Genomic DNA, 19723 nt, shown 5'->3' on the forward strand with positions numbered 1-19723 from the left:
AACAAGGCTTCTCCAAACTCTCTCTTGCATGGCACTTTGGTCATGGCCTTACCCAAAGTTGCACAGTTCTGCAATGTCAGAACTAGCCTTCAGTAGCCAGGCTCAGGAGAGTAGCATTTGCAGTGCCCCTCAGTGTATTAAGGCACTAACAGAGACTTGGAAAAATATCTTAAAATGTACGTTTTTACATTGAAATAATTATTCTTCATATTTTCATGAGAAGTCAAATAAGGCATAAACTGCTTAATAGAAAATGTAGTCTGTATATCTCCTATCGGTAACTTTTGGACAGTTTCTCATCTAGGTCCTGTTTCTTATGACATGTTATTAGCAGAAGCATCAGTGCTGGCTTGGTGAGGATGTATGGCATGTGCAAGGAGAGGGTAGACTAGAAACACTACACTTTAGAGGAGAGGAGGAGGACAAGACACATGAACTAGAGTTACTGGGAGACACTAGCAAAAAATTGAAACAAAACCTTTCATTTACACTTGAAATTTGGCAGCAAATTCCAAGGTAACTTTTCATTTTTCCTTCACAACATTGACATTTTCCACAAGGATAGACTTAGGAGACTTTGTCAGTATGGTAGCTGCTCCTTTCAAAAACAACAAGCCATTAGGTGAAAAGTGTCCAGAAATAGTTATGTGGAACTGTGTAGCAGGCGTCCCTCTGTGTCCCTGAAAATTCTTATGTTCATAGTCCAACTGCTATATAATTCTGGCTGACACTCATGCCAGTACACTGATGCCACTACAAATCATGGTAATCCAGCATTCTTAAGAATGGATGTGCTAAGTAATAGAGGTGATTCATTGTTGCTTTACCAAAATAGCAATGAGATAGCACTACTCACCAAGATTCTCTGATTTAGGAAGAATAAAAGCTTGTTTTAAAACATAAAAGTTCAAAATGTTTACATGCCTGTACATTAAGTTTCTACATCCACAATTAGTCCTTTTAATTTTTAAAATTACCTTTTTTTAAGAAGGCAAATTTTGTTTACACTTAGCTGCTTTGCTTTCCTATAAGTTAAAACCACTTTTCTTTAACAGGGAACTTTTCAAAGTCACAGAGAACAATTAAGCACAATTATTTTGTCCACTTATTTTTAATAATCTTTTTGAACTCTCTATTTAGGAATGCATTCTTTGGATTAGAGTGGACTTAGAGGCAGAGATGTTGACTTCTCTCAGCAACAGTCGTGTAAAGTGTGTTTGATCCACTAGTTAGGTCTCAGGACCTGACTCACGGGGTGGATGCCACCTATAATGACTAAATTTTAACTTGAGATTCTGCCTGTTTTAAAGCTTTTGCATTTTGAATGGTAGTCACAGGTAGCTGAGGAATTAGTCTGAGCATGCTTGACGTGTAAATGTCAGAAATTATCATTAAAGGATTGCTAAAATTAAAAAAGAGAGAAAAAACTCCAAAAATATCAGTTTTCATATTGAGGAAAGATAGAGGTCAATGGACTGAAATTGTTCCATAGATTGAAGATTGTGTCAAGCTCAGCATACGGTTTTGTACAGTCTATTTCTTTTCCATTACTTCATGGTTTAGGGTATGTAAAAGCAATTCTAACTACCTCTAGTAAAACATTAGTTTTGCAACAATTATGTGCAGCTTTTTCTGTATCAAATCAGCTTTTTTTTTTAATCAGTTTTATTTTTCTATAAGGAAAACCTGTAATGTCATTTGCATTTTCCAGCCTCTTATGAAACATACCTGGAAGCCATTCATTTATTATCATCAAAATAATAATGTATTTTTCAAGTTCCTTGTTAATTTCTCATACTATTATTCAGTGCACTGATTTTTAGTATAATCTATGTGTTGGGGGAGGCAGGAGGTTCTACTATAGAGGACATCATTAACTAGAGAGCAAATGATTGCCTTGAGTTTAATTTGCTTTCATGGTGGTAAGGCATTCAACTGGAATGACTTCCCCCACACACCTTTTTAATGATTGCGTTTTCAGTGAATAGAGGTGGGTGGATATTCAGATACCTTCTAGCAATGCAGGTTTTTTATATTTTAAAAATAGTTAATTCCTTTTTATTTAGATGCTAGTAGCAGCATGATGTTGGCAGATTTTGAGGTTATTTTAGCTTAAGAAATCATTAAAAATGTCTTTACATGAATGTAAAGACCATAATTGAGCTTTTCTAATTAATGTTTTGCTGCAAAGGGAAGGTGTTACATAACCTGAACGCGGTATGTTTGATGGCGCTTTGGTAAAGTTCCCACAGCTCTCTACAACCTTCCATACTTCAGATTTTCACTGTATAGTGGATTAAGGTAGAAGATAGCATCTATAAAAATTGACCTGGTTTTATACAGAGTCACAGAATAGCTGAGGTTGACAGCAATGTCTGAAGACTGTCTAGTCCAACCCCCTTTTAAGAGCAGGGCCAGCTAAAGCAGGCTGCTCAGGACTTATGTTCAGTGAGGTTTTGAATACATCCACAGATGGAAGTTCTACAGCATCTCTGGGCAACCTGAGACAGTGTTCAATTACCCTTACTGTGAAAACCGTTTTTCTTCTGTTAAAATATTTCTTCCATCAAATTTGTGCCAGTTGCCTCTTGCACTTCCACTAGATACCACTGAAAAGAGTTTGCCTCTGTCTTCTCCATTTCCTTAGGTGACCCATACATTTTGATGAGATCCTTCCATGAGCTTCCTCCCCTCCCCTCCCCTCCCCTCCCCTCCCCTCCCCTCTCCCCTCCCCTCCCCTCCCCTCCCCTCCCCTCCCCTCCCCTCCCCTCTCCTCTCCTCTCCTCTCCTCTCCTCTCCTCTCCTCTCCTCTCCTCTCCTCTCCTCTCCTCTCCTCTCCTCTCCTCTCCTCTCCTCTCCTCTCCTCTCCTCTCCTCTCCTCTCCTCTCCTCTCCTCTCCTCTCCTCTCCTCTCCTCTCCTCTCCTCTCCTCTCCTCTCCTCTCCTCTCCTCTCCTCTCCTCCTCTCCCTCCTCCCTCCTCCTCTCCTCTCCTCTCCCTCCCTCTCCCTCCTCCTCCCCTCCCCTCCCTCCCCTCCCCTCCCTCCCTCCCCTCCCCTCCCCTCTCCCTCCCCTCCCCTCCCCTCCCCTCCCTCCTCCCTCCCTCCCTCCCCTCCTCCCCTCCCTCCCCTCCCCTCCCCTCCCCTCCCCTCCCCTCCCCTCCCTCCCCTCCCCTCCCCTCTCCCTCTCCTCTCCTCTCCTCTCCTCTCCTCTCCTCTCCTCTCCTCTCCTCTCCTCTCCTCTCCTCTCCTCTCCTCTCCTCTCCTCTCCTCTCCTCTCCTCTCCTCTCCTCTCCTCTCCTCTCCTCTCCTCTCCTCTCCCCTCCCCTCCCCTCCCCTCCCCTCCCCTCCCCTCCCCCTCGCCCTCCCCCCTCCCCCTCCCCCTCCCCCTCCCCATGTTTTATAGTTCAAATTTCTGCCAGGTGGCAAGAAAATAGAAGGTAAGTTACACTGCATGTGTTTTAGGCTTACAATCTGCAGTACATGCAAAACTTTAAAATATAGTAATGTGTTCCATAGGTTCAGAATTCTCTCAGGAAGTCAGATGTAATTTGTGGACAACCACAGTCCTACTGTGCCTTTTCGTAATTAAGTATACTATGTTCTCACACACATACCTCTTACGAGTGGTAGTAAAAGATATGTAGGTGTTTCTGTTCTTTGCAATGTGTAATCACCTTTTGACATTTTCTTCACTAAATTTGCAAGTCAATGTAGCAGTTGTGTAAGTGAAGAAATTGCATGTTGACTTTAGCAAGTACATTACCTGTGTGTGAGTCTGTGCTATATGGAAGTAAATGGAGCCTCTCACTTCCACTGACTGTGTGTCCTTTGGGTCAGATAAGGCAATGTTCATGCCATCTTCAAAGATAATGATTTTGCTGCTTTTCCACATGTATCTCTGGCCTTGAATTTGGAAGGGTGGAGGCACAAGGTTGGAGGAAGGACTTGGAGAAGTTATCTTAGTCTGTTCGCATTGTTTCTTTTCCAAAAGATGTACGTCCATTTGTTAGCACCTGGACCTTCAGCTAATTAGGAACTCTGTAGCAAGGACAGGTGATTTGTTCCAGGTGTTTGTTTCTCAGGGGAAACCCCACTGTAATTATCATCGTGGACCAGAAAATATATACATATGTAATATAGTTATCTGTATGTGTATGTATTTAACTGTAAGGATGGGAAGGGAGGCCTGAATGTAAATTGGAATCTCTGAAGTGACAAGGATTCATAATATCCAGGAAAGGTTCAGTGGAAAGGGCATGAAGGAACAGGAAGGAAAGATGAAAGGAAGGGGAATGGAAGGAAAAACAGGAATGAAGGAAAAGAGGGAAGGAAGGAGGGGGGGCGGCGGAGAAGGAAGAGACAAGAAAAGAAAGAAGGAGAAAAAGGAGAAAGGAAGGGGAATCTGCATAATTTTGTTAATCTAGTGTACAATACAGAGCCTGCAGACAGAGTTATTAGCATAGTTCAAGGTTTGGTGAAGTTTCAATCTGGAATGTCGAAAGATCATCTGTGATTAAGCCAACATATTGTGGCTTTTCTGTCTGGAGAGTAACTATACCACAACTGCTTGTTTTTCCCCCACTCTATGCTGCATTGCCCACATAATGCATTTCACACAACTGTATCCCCATTTTTTCCTAAGTGTTTGAAGATACAGTGTAGAATGGCCCAGAATATTTCTCACCTTTATCTGGCACCCTTTCTGACCTGATTTCTCACCTTTATCTGGCACCCTTTCTGACCTGTGATTCCCTCCAGCCTACTGAACAGTCACCTTCTGTGTGCTGCACAACCATTTCTGGCTGCAGCCGGTAGAGGTTCAATTCCTTCAGTTCTGCCCTTACTCTGTGGGAGAGGGACTACCTGGGGCATACTTCCTTTGATTTAGGCATATGTACCCATCCAAGTACCAGTACAGTTTCAGTTAATTCTTAACATATCTGGCAATGGGAAGGATGTCAAAAAAAGTACATCTGTAATTTGTAATTTGGTTTTGAAGTTGGAAAATTTGCTTCTGAATTTGGAATGAATTTCAGGAGAGTACTTAAAAAAAACACACCACACACAAAAAAAACCACCACAACAACACACACCCCCACCCCAGAAAAAAAAATCACCACAACAAGCCAAAACCAAACTCCAAACAAAACAACGCATAACAGCTTACAGTTCATTTGTGGACAAAATGGCAATATGAATGCTCTTAGAGAATGCTTTATGTACATGTTGTCTGTCATTCATATATGCAAGTATCTCATTTGAGCATTAGTATAATTTAGTTAATGCTGAGCCCCCTTTCTCCTAGAAAATCAACAGAAAAATAGTTTTCCAGCTGAGAGTTTCTCAGATATCCGGATGCTTTATAATGATTCCAGAAAAGTCATTCTTAAGCTGACTAATTGTTTGAAAACTGAAAAGAAGCAAGCTCTATAGGGCATGGCTTGTGCTACCAGGCTCTGCTCTACTGTATGGTTTTGTTGTTAATTGTTTGCATTCTGTTACATCTTATGTAAGCTTCATCACAGATAAGAGTTTCTCAAATGAATTAATTTTGCCAGCTAGCATTGATGGAGAGGCACAATGCTGAATGATGTACTAATTAGCAGATGTGCTAATTTTACAGAAGCTGAATTTAAATTCTTTATAATTAACAGTAGTAGGTCAAATATGTAGCTCATCATGAAAAATATAAATATTATGTGTGTATCCTACTTCTGTCAGCAGTCCATGTATTGCATCTATAAAGGAAAGTTAGATTTAACTCTGCCATGTGAAGGGGAATTCTGTACTGAGTGGAGATGAGTATGACTGTCCTGTCTTACCCTGCAGATGAAGGTGATAATTTAAATGTGTACTTCTCTGACCTCTGTATGGCTGCTGCCTACCTACACTCCCTATGAAGCACTATTTCCTTCAAATGTTGTGTTTTATGACACAGTCTCTCCTTACATTTGCTTTCACTGGCTGTAAAAATCGATAGTGAGACCTGGTTGTCACAGCATAGTATAAACTAAATGTAGTATATGAAACTGTCAGGTGAAAATGCAGTCAAAATATGCTGCAAATCTACTTTGTCTAATTAGAATGTTACAGCACTGGTGTGGTGACATGAGTTATGTCTAAAGCTTCTTTTGAACGTGTTGGGCATGTTATCAGACTATAACTGCAATAACAGTGTATTTTGTGATAACCTCTATTAATAAGTTTTATAAACAATTGTTTTTTTTAAAGAAATACCCTATTTTAAAACAAAATTATGAACAGAAGTTGATGGATGAAATTGAAAGGTTAATGTCATATATAAAGGTAATGTTCAAATGTTCACAGTTGAGTGTTATTTACAAGTTTACAACTGACAGTAATTGACGTATTTGTTTAATCCTTCCTGTCTACGAAATATATTGTAAATATGTACTGCTAAGTGAAAGCATGGAATATTATCCTTGTTAACCACTACCAGCAGTTATTCTGTGCTATGGAGTATGTTCAGATGCCATAGAATCAGAAAAGGCATTCTTATTCTAAATGAATAAATCAGATATTCTCTTTCTACTTTTACTAGTGCTACCTGGATACTTGGCATAATGCTGATAAACTCAGTGAAATTAAGGTGCCTTTGTATTAGTGTAAGAAAAGGCATAGATTCTAATGATGTTTTTGTGTAAAAATGTGCACCATGGGTTGAATGGAAGGTGTTATTTCTTGAATACCTGTATCCTAAATTATCTGTTTTTTTCTGCTGGAGTATTTCTGCGCCTGAGGTTTAGGGTCACTGGTCTAATTTCAGCTGCTGGCTGACTGCCTGTTGAAATGCTGTGGCCTGTCCTGATGAGTTGTGTGGTCAGTGCTCATTTAATGATTGCCAGCAGTGGCTGCTCACAGGATGAGATTGTACAGGTGTTGTAGATGACTTAGCGTGCAGAGCACTTGGTGGTGTAAAGAAGACTTAACCCATACATACAACACTGTTTCCAATTAAATGTTTGTAGGTCTTACCTGGAATATTCAACTTTATTTCTGCTCATAAAGGTTTCTGAAAATCATATAAGCTGTTCAATGCATTAAAACAAAAGTACAAATTGTTGTGTGTTACATGAGAAGATGAAAACTTCTGGGTCAGATTATTAATGCTACATACAATTGCAAAGATTCCCAGAGACCAGAGAAAATATGTTGAAGAGATCATTATTGCCAGAGTGTTTGGCAAGGTATCAAATGGATGCTGTAAATATGATGTAACTGCAAGGACAAAAATATCTGAGCCAAAATACTATGCATCATATATCAGAATATAAATACAAAGTATAACTAACTAGTGAGGTAATCTGCTCTTTGAAAAGATTATTTATGAAGAAGACATAGTGATATGCATAATGGTGGAGAGGAGGAAATGGAGGGGGGTTGATTTTTAAACTATCTATCACTGAGCTCTACTGAGATGCAAATTACTGCTTCTTGTCTCTGCTGACAGGTATTGCATATTGTACTCCATTTTCACCTTTCTTTGTTTTTGTTGTTCCTAAAAGTTCATCTGCAGCATTGCTGAAAGGAGGAGGGGTTCATATGAAAGGTCATTTTTTATGAAGTTGGTGCTGAAAAAAACCTAGTTGTATAATAGTTTTAGCTGGATTTATGCTCTTATGTAATGTCAGAAGTATTAGGAACACAAATGCAGTCTCCATGTCTTCCTTGCTAGTGGAAATACTGGCAGATGTTGGGTTTGTGGGATTTACAAAGAAAACACACTATTGTTGGAATGCCAAAATCAGTGTCATTTTAGCCAGTTCGCAGAAGGTGTCTTCTGACCAATATAATGTTTAGAAATACTTAGGGGGTTCTAATGTTTCTCAGAGAAAACTGAGTCTGTCTGCTGTATGTGGCATTTGGGACTGTTCTCTTATGAGTTTTACATGATGTGAAGAATTTGTGGCAGAAACGTAAGACATGGAGATATTTAATCATAAAGATAAATACACCTGTGAATAAAATTAACTCTTAAGTGTCATTTCAAAAAATCAGTTCAGAAGGATATCCTCAAAGTATTTTGCTATGTACATTCAACCTGTACATAAATAGGTTGTGCTATGAATGATCTTTTAGACCTGGAAGTAAAGTCTTGTCCTTCATTTTGTCATCAGCAAAATTCCACTTGTGCTGAATGGTTCAGGAAGCTTCTCTGTCAGCAAACTGTCTAAGACTTGTGTGCCACAGGCATTAGAATTTTTTTCATATGCAATTCTTATCAAAAAAGCTACATACTCATAGTGTGACTGAAGTATCCTTACTGTTTATTTTAGGGTCTCATCTCATCCTAGTTTATATGAGAGTATGTTTACTGTCAGCAGGAGAATGACAGAACTGTTAAACTAGTTAAGCTAGAGGAAGAGACCTCAGTGAAATAAGAGCATTGCATTCTTGCTATGTCTGGGAACAGACTAGCTAGGAAGGTAGATCTGGTGAAAACAACCTTTTCCACCTTCTATGGATTTTACCAGAATAAATAAAGCAGGTAGAACCAGTGCTTCTTCCTTCCTAATCATAATTGGTGCTTCTTTTGACAGTGTTGCAATATTCTAGCCCTTGTTGACATTCAATGTGTGCATGTTTCTCTATCTGGAAGTTCCTAGAGATTTGGTGCTGTAGTCTTCAGCTGCTCCCTGTAGATTGCCTTTACTCAGTGAAAACAGAGACAAGTACCTTCATAGAAGGAGCTCTTTCAATTGGAAGTTTCAGAACTTGTTAAGCCAGCGAAAAATGTAAGAAATGTTGTGGCTTAGGAACATAAAATTAAAATATATTTTCTGAAAGGGCAGAGCACTATGTGGCATCTGCCATCCAACCTACAGATTGTAAAACAGTCCAGAACAGAGCACTTTCAGTCATAGGTACTGCTGGGGCTAAAAGGACATGATATCAAATGTGCTGTGCCATGTTGCAAAGGTTAATCTTCCCCTCCTGCTTCCACAAAATTATATTGCTTTCATGTATATAAAAGTAAGAAGAAAATGCTCTGTTGCAGGAATTAGGCAGTGGGATTTTCTTTTTTTTTTACAATTTCCAATGTTTTGTTCAAAGAAGTATTAGAACCAGTGGAGTTGTATTTCTGAATTTTTCATGATCATTTCTTCAGTTCTTGTCTGCTAACAGGCACCACAGGATACAAGACCGATTATAATGTGCTCTCCTTTTGTTACTAGGTCAGTACTTCTGATTCTGAGCTTGTCTGCGTCACTGGGAGTATCAGATAATTTACTCAGAAGGAAGGTTCTGACATGCTCAGAGTTAGTTTAGTCAGCAGAAAAGCATCTGTGCGGGAAAACTTATTGATTACTCTGAGAGTATGACTTTATTGCAGAGTCTGTGTGGGTCAGAGCACATATTCTGGATCAATAAATTAAGATGATTCTCTTCTTGAATCTGTACGCTATATGTGAAATTAATGACTTCTGAAATAATTCAGTCCTATTAAGAATATACATCCACTGTCTAGGTGTTTTCATCTTTCTCTGTCCTTCCCCAGCCTCCTTCCTTTAAAGATATTTCAAAAAGTGAAAAAAGAAAAAAGAAAACTTGTAGTATGTGGAAACAGATTTGATAATTTATTCCCAATTTGAAATATTACCGAATCATTTTGAAGTGCATCTGTTAAGTGTACCTAATATGTGTATACTTGGAACAGCAGAGTTATATTTGTCCTCATTCTTTTCTCTACTTCAGGCAGCAGATTTTGCTACAAGGTCAGTGTCTGCTGTAAGAATGCTTATTCGATATTGATGCCGTGAGTGCCCCCAAAAACAGGACTTTGAGCCACGTTAGTGTAGGGTAAGATAAAAAGTAAAGGTCCTTTAATATCACAGGCCTACAGCCCACAGGAATACATGATGGCATGCATGTGTTCTCCAGTTCTAGTGTCCATGGCTTTTATAATAAGATCCCTCCAATCATTGCTTTACACATTTCTCAGTCAGCCCCAGTCCCACCCCTGTTCCACCCCCTGGAATTGGGTCTGGGGTCGTCAAGACCCTCTGTCTTCATCAGCTCCTCTTCCTCGGGCACACAAAGGTTCCTTGGAGTTCATCCAGTTCTGACTTCTGGGTCACTCTGACCTGTGTTTATGTTTCGTTTTGTAGGCCTTCTGATATCCTTCAGCTCTTTACCGTGAAAAAGAGACTAAGCAACTAAGAGAATTTGAGCTACTGATAAATGCTAAGGGTTAGGATGTATAAACAATGAACTTAGGCTGCCAGAATACTAGCACATTACATCTACATTTGCTACAGTTACTGTGCTCCTAAAATCTACAAAATGTGAAAATCAGAACAAAAACCCCTTTGGCATCAATATAAATATGATTTTCTGTAAACAGAAATTGGGTCAAACAGGTATTCAACAAATCACTGCATTCTGATTTTAACAGCATGTGCTGGCCCATCCAGGGAATGTTATCAGCAAGGGGGAGAGACACAGCGAAGGATTGCTCTGGAGTGCATTTTAAGCATATGAGGATTGCACTGTACTTGGGAAGTGGTGCAGAAACAGGAACCTTCACCTTTTGTGCTACAGTTACTATTTTTCATAACCTTTCAGTGGTTGGGACTTAAGGATGTGGAAATAAGGGAAAAGGAGATTAATTTCATGGGATTCTAGTCTCTCTTTTTTTTAATACTTATCACTGTTTCTCTTCTATTTTTTGTTTTCAGTTACAAGAAAACACATGAGACCCTGAGCCATGCAGGACAAAAAGCAACAGCAGCTATCAGCAATGTAGGAACAGCTATCAGCAAGAAGTTCGGAGATATGAGGTATAGCCATCTGCTGCTTCTCTGGTCTTATTTGAGAAGAAAATGTATAAATCATTTGTCTTCTTTACTTCTACATGGGTGTTTTAAAGGTTCAAGTAGTTTGTAGTCAAAATATTTTGCAACATGCATTTTTTTAACTGAAAAGAAGGTATAATGATGAAGATATACTTTTTATTTGAGTCCTGGTTTGTTGCGGGTTTTTTAAAATACAGTTGGAAGTCCTTTTGGAATAACTTTGCAAGCTCAAGGAAATGTAAAAGTAAAATGGAACAAAAAAATTGTTGATAGATCTCTATTAACTGAATTTTATTCATATGTGGATTCTGGAGAAAAATATCATCTGAAGAAAAGAAGTCTGTCAAGGAGCTGCTTGTGAAAAGATAAAAAATCAGGCTATTTTTTATCATTTTTTTAAGATGTACTGCAAAATTTTGTTCTTTGGTTGTATAAAAATAGATATGATGAAAGCAGCAGCTGAGGTCAGTAGAAGAACTGTCACTTAATTGCATCTTCAGTGTCAAGCTTTATATGTTGATATGTCTTTTAAAAAGGTTGATCTTAAACTCCCTCAGGATGAGAGGAGAAATTATACACTATAAACCAGCACTCCAGTTTCCATTAGGTAGCAGAATTACAGAATTTCTGAAGTGTTTGAAGGAGTTGATCTTTTTGTGGTGAAATAAATGGACATGGGTAACTCTGCAATGTATTTTTTGAGCTGCAGAATTAGGGTCTTATTTATTAGAGATATTGATATATACTCACTTTTTTGTCATTTTGTGTTGTATGAGGTAACCATATCCTAAGACCTGTGTGTGCTGCAAATGGCTGAAGCACAGTTCTTGGCAGCTAAAACTTTTTTCCTCACTTTTATTTTTAATCTGAGTCTTAAGAAATCTTTGGAGTCTCCCCTTCTCCTCATTATACCTACCTTTCACATACAGCTTAATAAACCCTCTGCAGAAGTACTACTGGTTTTGTATGTGAAACTAAAAAAGGAAAATCTTCATCACTGTATGATCTGCTTTATAGTGTCTTTTTTCCACACTGCAGTTCAAAATTAAAATTTAGTGATTGACTTGCAACAAAAATATGAACATAACTAAGACTTTGAATTAATGAAGTTAAACATTCATAGGTAGTATCTTAGGCTGTAAGAATAAGGAGGCATGCAATTTTGTTTTTCTAGTACATATTTTTAACATTCAGCAATCTGAGAGCTGAAAACTTTCTAAAACATAGATTTGAGTTTTCATTTGAAAGTTTTTTAATGGTTCTTCTTAATGAATTTACCTTTATTTAGAATTTACTTTAACTTTTTTGAGCTTTCAAAATTCATAACACTTCATGTCTTCCCAGATGAACAGACAGTTAAACTGTGTGATTTATTTATTCGTTCATTCATCTGCTATTTGGAGTCTCTCTGGTGTCTTTATTTTGGTGCCTTCTGGCTCTTCTAGTATGAGAAACAGTCAGTGAGTCCTTCTGCTGTCCTTCACGTCACTCATTATTTCTTGTGGGTGTGTTGTATTTCACTTCAGTTCCCTCCTTCCAGGTTCCAGTTGGATGAGTCACTTTCATAAGCCTTTTTGCTGCCTTTATATATTCCTTCTGCTTTCCCTGCATTTACAGTTGTATTCTGTATTTTTGAGAAATGCATGAGATGTGTGTGATGCATATGTTCCCTGTTTCATTCTCTGTTTTTTTTCTAACACTTCTTCTTGTGAAAAAGACAAGTCTACAGCTCGGGAAACAGGTCCTGTTGCCGTTCCCGTAGTTTAGACCCTACAGCAGTGACCAAAGAGTTGGTATGTGAATACCTGAAGCGCTGTCTCTTGTTCAGAGAGGAAAGGATGACTTTAAGTTTTCAGGATTTTTCAGTTCCTGTTACTTTTGCTTTGCACAGGGTGTAAGATTAACTGCAAAGGCAGAAATGTCGTTACTGAAATAGAGAGTGTTTATCCTTTAATATTTCCCCTATTTAATCACTCTTACCAAATGCCTTTGTCAGTATCAGTCCTCATCCCCATGGAAATCATGCTGCTGAGTACTACTCAGAGGGCAGATGGAAGGTATTTATCCCATTAGCCCTTTAGCCAAGGGCTCAAAGCAGAGTCTGAGTCCATAGGCACTTTGATTAATCAAGAAGCTGGTTTCTAGTAGCTTTGATTAAAATTGTTATCCTGAACCTGGCTGGGAATTTTTCAGAAAAATATGAACTATCAGCACTTCCTTTTCTGTGGAGACTTACAGTTCTCAGGTAAGTTATCAATTAGGAGAGCTTTCTTGGCACTTGATGAAGCAGCAAGTGGTCTAGCAAGTCTCCTGTAGTTATAAAAAACGTGGCATGACTTGGGCCTTCTGCATCTGCTGAACATCCTAAATCTGCAGTGCTGGTCAGTATGCTTCCCTCGGCAACAACCTGGCCTAAAATCTTAGCTCAACTTGGGCAGGTGCCGTTCTGTGTGGGGTCACACTATAAACCTTATCACTTACTTAACCTGGTTTTCAAATTCTTTACCCTCCCTTTCCAGTCCCAGTTGTGTTTGGGGGAGTGAACTGTAAAGAAATAGTAAATTTTCTGTGTCATTGTTTGCTTGCTTTTTTTGCTAATCCAAATAATTTTATTTCGGTGATCTAGTGTATGGATTATCACCACCCCCTCCCATAATGCTGATTTAAACAAACATCAGGCTCTAGCTTAATTCTCTTGGTTAGGCATTAAGGCTGATAGTGACCAATGGCATCCAGATGCAAATCCCTGTTCTGCTTTCATTCAGAGCGGACACTTGAAACTGATTTCTAAAATCCAGATGTCATCATAATTCCCAGTATTTTCAGCAATCTTACCCCCTGCCTGTGGCGATGGTGATTTTGAAAGGGTTTGTAGTCAGCCTGCCTTCTTTATGAAGCAAAATTCTGTTTTCTGTGTTGCCTGCTATGTCAACTGTACAGAGCCCTATGTGAAATACATATTTCCATTCTGAAGATGCCCAGTCTTGATTTTCACCTTGTATTATCTCTAAAAATATTACTAAAATATCACAGGCCAGATAGGTTCCCCAAAATGTGTTATTCTGCTGTGTTAGCATTCAAGATGATAAAAAGAAAGAAAAATTACAAAATTCTGTGTGTCTGAAAGAACAGAGATGTCACCCTTTCGGCACCAAGTGCTTTTGATACAGCTGCTGGGCTTCTCTTTTATTCACACCCCAGCTTCCTGGTGTTGCAATTCTCTAATTTTGTGCATGAATAATCACTAGCATTTTGCTTTTTCTAAATTTTGTATTAATTACTAGTGCTTGTGTGGTCTATTTCCAGTCATAGTGCATTCTATTTAAAATTATTGCATTACTAGAAATACCAGAAATGCATATAAAGACAGTGTACAGATGCTTTTGCTTTAGGATGCAAACCAGACATTGGCAGTATAGCTAAGATAATAGATACTTCATTAATAGATCTAGTGATTTATTAACAAGATTTTTTGTTGCTCTTCCAGCCCCAGCTCATGTTGTCTCCTTTAATATTTTTCTGGCAAGGAAGGCAAAGGAGAAGACATCTTGTGTCTCAGGACACTCACAAGGCAGTAGCATGGGCTCAGATGTCTCAGTATTAAAGATTACCCTGACATTTTAACATGGCTCTTGTTATGTACAGCACAGATGTGGTAAGAGTTGAGGGTCTTAATCCCTTTCTCCTTTGCATACTGCAAAAGTTTGGATCTTTTCATTCAATACTGCTGGATTATTCTGCAGCCATCTATGTGGATCTAAGTTTCATCGCTGCTGATGATCATTTTAGAAACAAGTTGTGATACCAAGTGGGAGACTTTCTGGTTTTCGATTTGCCTTTGTTTGAAAGAAAACCGAAACTACTTAGACTACACTACTGTATGCATACTGCCACATACATTGCTACTACTCAAGTAAATGTATTCAAAAGTTAGGCTAACAAAGGCATGCATGCAATTTAGGATGTCAGCAGTTGTACTGCCTATAGATGCTTCATTCAGCTGTCTCAAACATTTTCTTTAATTACATGATCACACAGACCCTTTTCAAATTCAGTGCCTGGGATGAGCCAGCTCTCAAGATAAATGAAGGTAATATAATGCTTCATTCCTGCCAGGAGTTGGAAGGCACAGGTGGAAAGAGACAAAAGACTGCAGGGAAGGGAAGCCTGGGAGCATAACTGTGGCAGTTAAATGAGCCCCTCAGAGATGACAGGAATCAGCACAGAAGGCAAAGGAGGCCCCAGAGGGGTGGAGCAAGGCAAAGTTCATCCCTCTGGAATGGGGCAAGGGAAGTTCTGGAAAATCCAAAGCATATACTGGGGGGATGCATTAACCTGTTATTTTCCAAGGATCTAGAAGACAGCATGAAGGCAAAAACACAAAAGAGTTTGTCAAGAACAATTATCTTAAACTGACACCACCTGTCATAGCTGATAGATGGGAGGCAGGAGATGTGATAGAGCTTGACTTTGATAAGGCTGTCTGTACTGTTTTTGCAGAACCAGAGAAATACAGCTTGGGTGTTACTGCTTTAGCAGGAAGAGAGCATAGGGAGTTGAAAATGATATCCAGAGAATAGATCTCAATAGCTCACCATAATGCAGGATTTTGCAGGCATCTGTCCTAAGTCTGTTACTTACCAGTATTTTCATTACTGGGTTAGATGAAGGCATCAGAATGGCATAATTTAGAATTCCCATATGACTGCAGTGGCAGAGTACGCAAGCACTTTAGACACCAGGATTAGAATTCCACATTTATTTTAAATGCTAAAATAAAATTCAGTGTGGGAAACTATAAGGTACTTTATTGACAGATGAAAAAAAATCTAAAGCAGAAAAAGGCCTACAAAATGCTAGGCTGTTGGCTCAAAAGTGCCGCTGAACAGGAGTTATTTCTGCAGGCTATGAAATCTTTCTCATTTAAAGTTTTAGAAGCAGGTTGGGCCAGTATCGGTTGGTGATGGCTCAGGTGTAATTAATCTGTTTTAGTGTTTTGTAAGTTAATTTTTGCTATGCCTTTATTGTTGTGCCTTTTGGTGTTGGTTTGTTGTTGTTTGTGGTGATGGTGGAGGTTTTTGCATAGCCTTTTAGGATTTCTGTGATCTAAAGATTTTCTGGGCACTTAAAACTGTTTCTGGAACTGAATTCCTTGAGATAACTGTAACTGTCATGCTCCAAGCTACTATTCTTAAAGCTTCATGTCTTTGATACTCCTTTAAAGGAAATAGTAATACTGTCTTGCTTCAGAATACAATTTTGTAAGCAGGGGTTTTTTGTCTGATAGAGGAAGCAGTTGTTTTCCCTCATTTTTACTGACACCCCTTCATTTGTGCTGGTTTTTAGAGATCTGCAGAAACAGATTTCCTTAGCATATGGCAGTGCAAGTATCTGTGTTAGGATGGAGAAGAGGGTGGCTGCTACGGGGAGCCAGCAGGTAGTAAAAGCAGGCTACGTATGGCAACAGTATTACTTAAGCTGGTCTAAGCAGGAATGTGTTGTGAAGATAAACCTGTGACTGAGAAGCACCACCATAACATACATGATGATGTGTATAACCCTGTAAATGGGCCTGAATAAATCAATGCTTTTCTTCAGAGCAAGGTATGAATATTGTGCAGTAAATAATGCATCACACCACACATTGCGAAAGGATGGGAAAAATACATATTGAAGAGATGTTCATTAAGTGTGCACCATCTATCTGGCTCGCTGCATGAGACAGGTGTTCCCTTGAAGTGGTCTGTAATTAAAGACTCCATCAGTAACACAGATGAAGGAGAGTCTGTCTGCCTCATCATGTCTCGACTTTGGAACATTAATGACATCCTTTGAATACTGTATATCAGTGTGCCTCTCGCAGTTCTGCTGCCGTAATTAAACTTCTCGTGAGCTGGAACACGGTGTCAAAGTGTTTCAAATATTGTTTTCAACAAGGAACAAGTATTTTAGAAAATGTGATTTTAGGAATTAAAAGCCCCATATTTTTTCCATACCCTTCTTAACTGAGAGATGGTTAAGAAATCCAGAGGGAAGAAAAAGTTATTTGCTGTTGATGTACATGTACAGTTACATTAAACATTGTTTAAATCTGATCTAATGAAGGGAACACAAAATGTAGCAGACAATACTTCTGTTCTTCAATGCATACAGAATAGCTGACTGCATAGTGAGGGACTGTGTGAAAATTTTTGCTTTGAAGAGATCTCAGCTGATTCCCATTTTAGTGTGAATTCCAGCATCAAGATTTGAATGCAAATTATTTTATTTTTCACCTTAGGCAGTATGACATATTACAGATGTATATATATATATTTGTTACTTTTTCCTAATACTTTTAACTTTTGCTTTTTTTTCCTTGTGCATCCACCACAGATCGCATTCAATTGGGTAAGACACATTACTCTCCTTGAATACTGCCTCTGTATTTGACAGAATTTGTTTTGTGGACTGTAATGCAGTAACCTCTTTCCTTTCAGCATCATTCTATAGGATAAAATCATATGCTACTTAAACTGTAATGCCTCATTTTTACAGCATGGTGAATATAACAAGAAAAGGACTGGAGTGTTTCTCTTGAGTAGATTTGTCAGAAATTCAAATAATTAATGCATTCAAAAAACGTTGGTCTTGGGAAAACATATTTATATGTAATTCCATTCTCTCAACCATCTTTTTCTGTCAGATGTTGGAACATAAGCAACAAACACTCAGTAAAAATTCTATGCAGCTGAGGTTTGTAAAGATTTTATAAAGTATTTAATTATTTCCTCTTCAATTAAACAAATGTGTCTTAAGTCATGACTCTAAAAGTCTTGAGTCCTGGGAAAATTTTCAATAGTAGGACAAGTTCTGAACATGATAAAGGAGTTCTTTATATAGAGAGTTTGAATCTATTGATTCTGTAATGCATTTCAATATATGATAAATTAGAAAAAATTTTTCTTTGTACACAAAGATTCTATAACCAGTATGGCTTTACGTCAGTTCACCCTTGCAGAAAGGCTAAACTGCCCTGAGTCCCCTCCCAGTCCCTTTGGCCTTGTAGTATCTTCAGTGCACAGAAGAGCTCAAGAACAGTTTTTCCATTCAACTAAGTTATCCTCACATGGATTCTTACTTCCCTGAGAAAATTTCAAAATGCAGCATAGATTGACCTTCCTAAGTCACTCTGACTTGAAGCCAAAATGTAATATTTAGCAACCTTTGTCATGAAGGATCTCTGTTCACTGCCGTGGTCACCATCACAGACATGTATGTCTTTAAAAAATCTTAATGGTTTAGGCTTGTACTAAAAGAAGATATTGCTACTATTTCTGTACCTTGCATCATTACCTCTTTAGAGAAATTAAAAGATGAACTCAATAAAATTTGCACTCAATAGTTGTATTGTCTGTCATGTGCCATCTCTCATCTCTGTGAATTTAATTTGGCACAATGTAATCTTCTTACTTAAATCTTTGTATTTGGAAAGCTTTGCTATTAGAAGAGGAGCAACCTATGCTGAAATACTTTCATAGTCTATTTTTGCCACTTTGTCATGTATTACAAGACTAAAATGGTAAACATGCTTGTTTAATTTAACTAGGATTGTTAAAGATTTGCTGCACTTGGGAAATGTTTTGGCTAATCTTTCATAAGTCTTAAAAATTATGTGAAAAATTGAACATGAAACATTTATGTTGTCTCCTGTCTGTTCTTGTCAATCTGAGCTTAGCAGAAGCCTTAAAATATATACCACAGCAAACAGTTTGTATTAGACCTCTCTTCTCCACCTACTTGCTGAATAGCTTTTCCCTCCCTTCCCCGCCCCCATTTCTGAATCTTTAATCTGGAAAAAAGAAATCCGTATATGGATTCAATGCTGCTCTGAATTTGTATAGTTTAGAACAAACACATGTGATGTTTGCATGAGAGCTTTCATTTTTTAATGCTATAATCATGCTTTGCATGCAGCCAAATGTTGATGGCTCTTAAAGGTCTCACAGTTCTCAATCAGACCAGGTCTGTCAAAAGTGAAAGTGGCAGTGCATGGATTTTTGAAAAAATACATACTCTTGCAGCACACACTTTACTTAAATTCTCGGATCTAAAGAAAGTTCTTAGACTTTGAATAAAGATTCTTATTCAGAACAGGCTTGCTGCTTCCCAGGAGTGGGGAACAGGTGATGCTCTGACAGCAGAGTTGGTTTTGGTGGCTCAGGTGGGAGAATTTGGTTAATGTAAACCAAGAGTTTAGTGTGGGTGGCTGTCTGCAGATTTAAAGGTGCGCAAGATGACGGGGATTTTTGAGTGATGCAGAGGCTCCATCCTCTGCATGCAACCTTCTGATAGTCTTGCTGCTGAGAAGTCTGAGGAGGAAAGTGTCAGAAGGAGAGCTGGACAAGAGCTGTGGAAAACAGCTTCCTACCTTTGGTAAAGTTGAGATGTGAAGGAGGAGGTGAAATGTCCTAGAGAGATGGAGACAACTGAGAGTGCTGCCTCTCTGGTTGAAGAAACCTCTTGTTTGGGCAGCCAGCTGTGCCGGAATCTGTTCAACCTGGAAGTCAGCACTGACTTTTTGGATTGTATACACTTCCCATGTGACAAAGGCAATGGCCCACTTACCTGCTGCCTTGAGCCAGCTCTGTTGATGTTTACAAACCCGAGGTGTGCTGCACTCACCCAAAACAAAGTTCATCCTCTGTCACTGCGGGTCACAGAGGTGGCTCTCTGCTCCAATGTCCCACGTCACGTCTCTGTAGACATCAGGGGTCTTCACCATCTAAATGAACATCGCCAGGAACTGTTTGGCATGATTGTTTCGAGCCTCACTGCTGGTCAGCTGGCATGAGAATGAGGTGGTGAGATCTTTAGTGCTGAGAGTGAGCTGGTGTTCACAAGTGAGTTTGACAAGCTGTTGCTATT

General features: G+C 38.8%; 1 protein-coding gene across 1 annotated transcript in view; it reads left to right on the top strand.

Annotated features, from left to right (window-relative positions):
- Positions 1-19723, top strand: part of TPD52L1 (TPD52 like 1) — a 57640-nt gene that overhangs the window by 30528 nt on the left and 7389 nt on the right. Inside the window, exons 4-5 of the mRNA XM_071547898.1 lie at positions 10700-10801; positions 17192-17206. Of these exons, the coding sequence (XP_071403999.1) occupies positions 10700-10801; positions 17192-17206 (117 nt within the window). The remainder of the gene's footprint in view (positions 1-10699; positions 10802-17191; positions 17207-19723) is intronic.

Source organism: Pithys albifrons, chromosome 2, assembly GCF_047495875.1.
Source record: "Pithys albifrons albifrons isolate INPA30051 chromosome 2, PitAlb_v1, whole genome shotgun sequence".
NCBI lineage: Eukaryota > Metazoa > Chordata > Aves > Passeriformes > Thamnophilidae > Pithys > Pithys albifrons.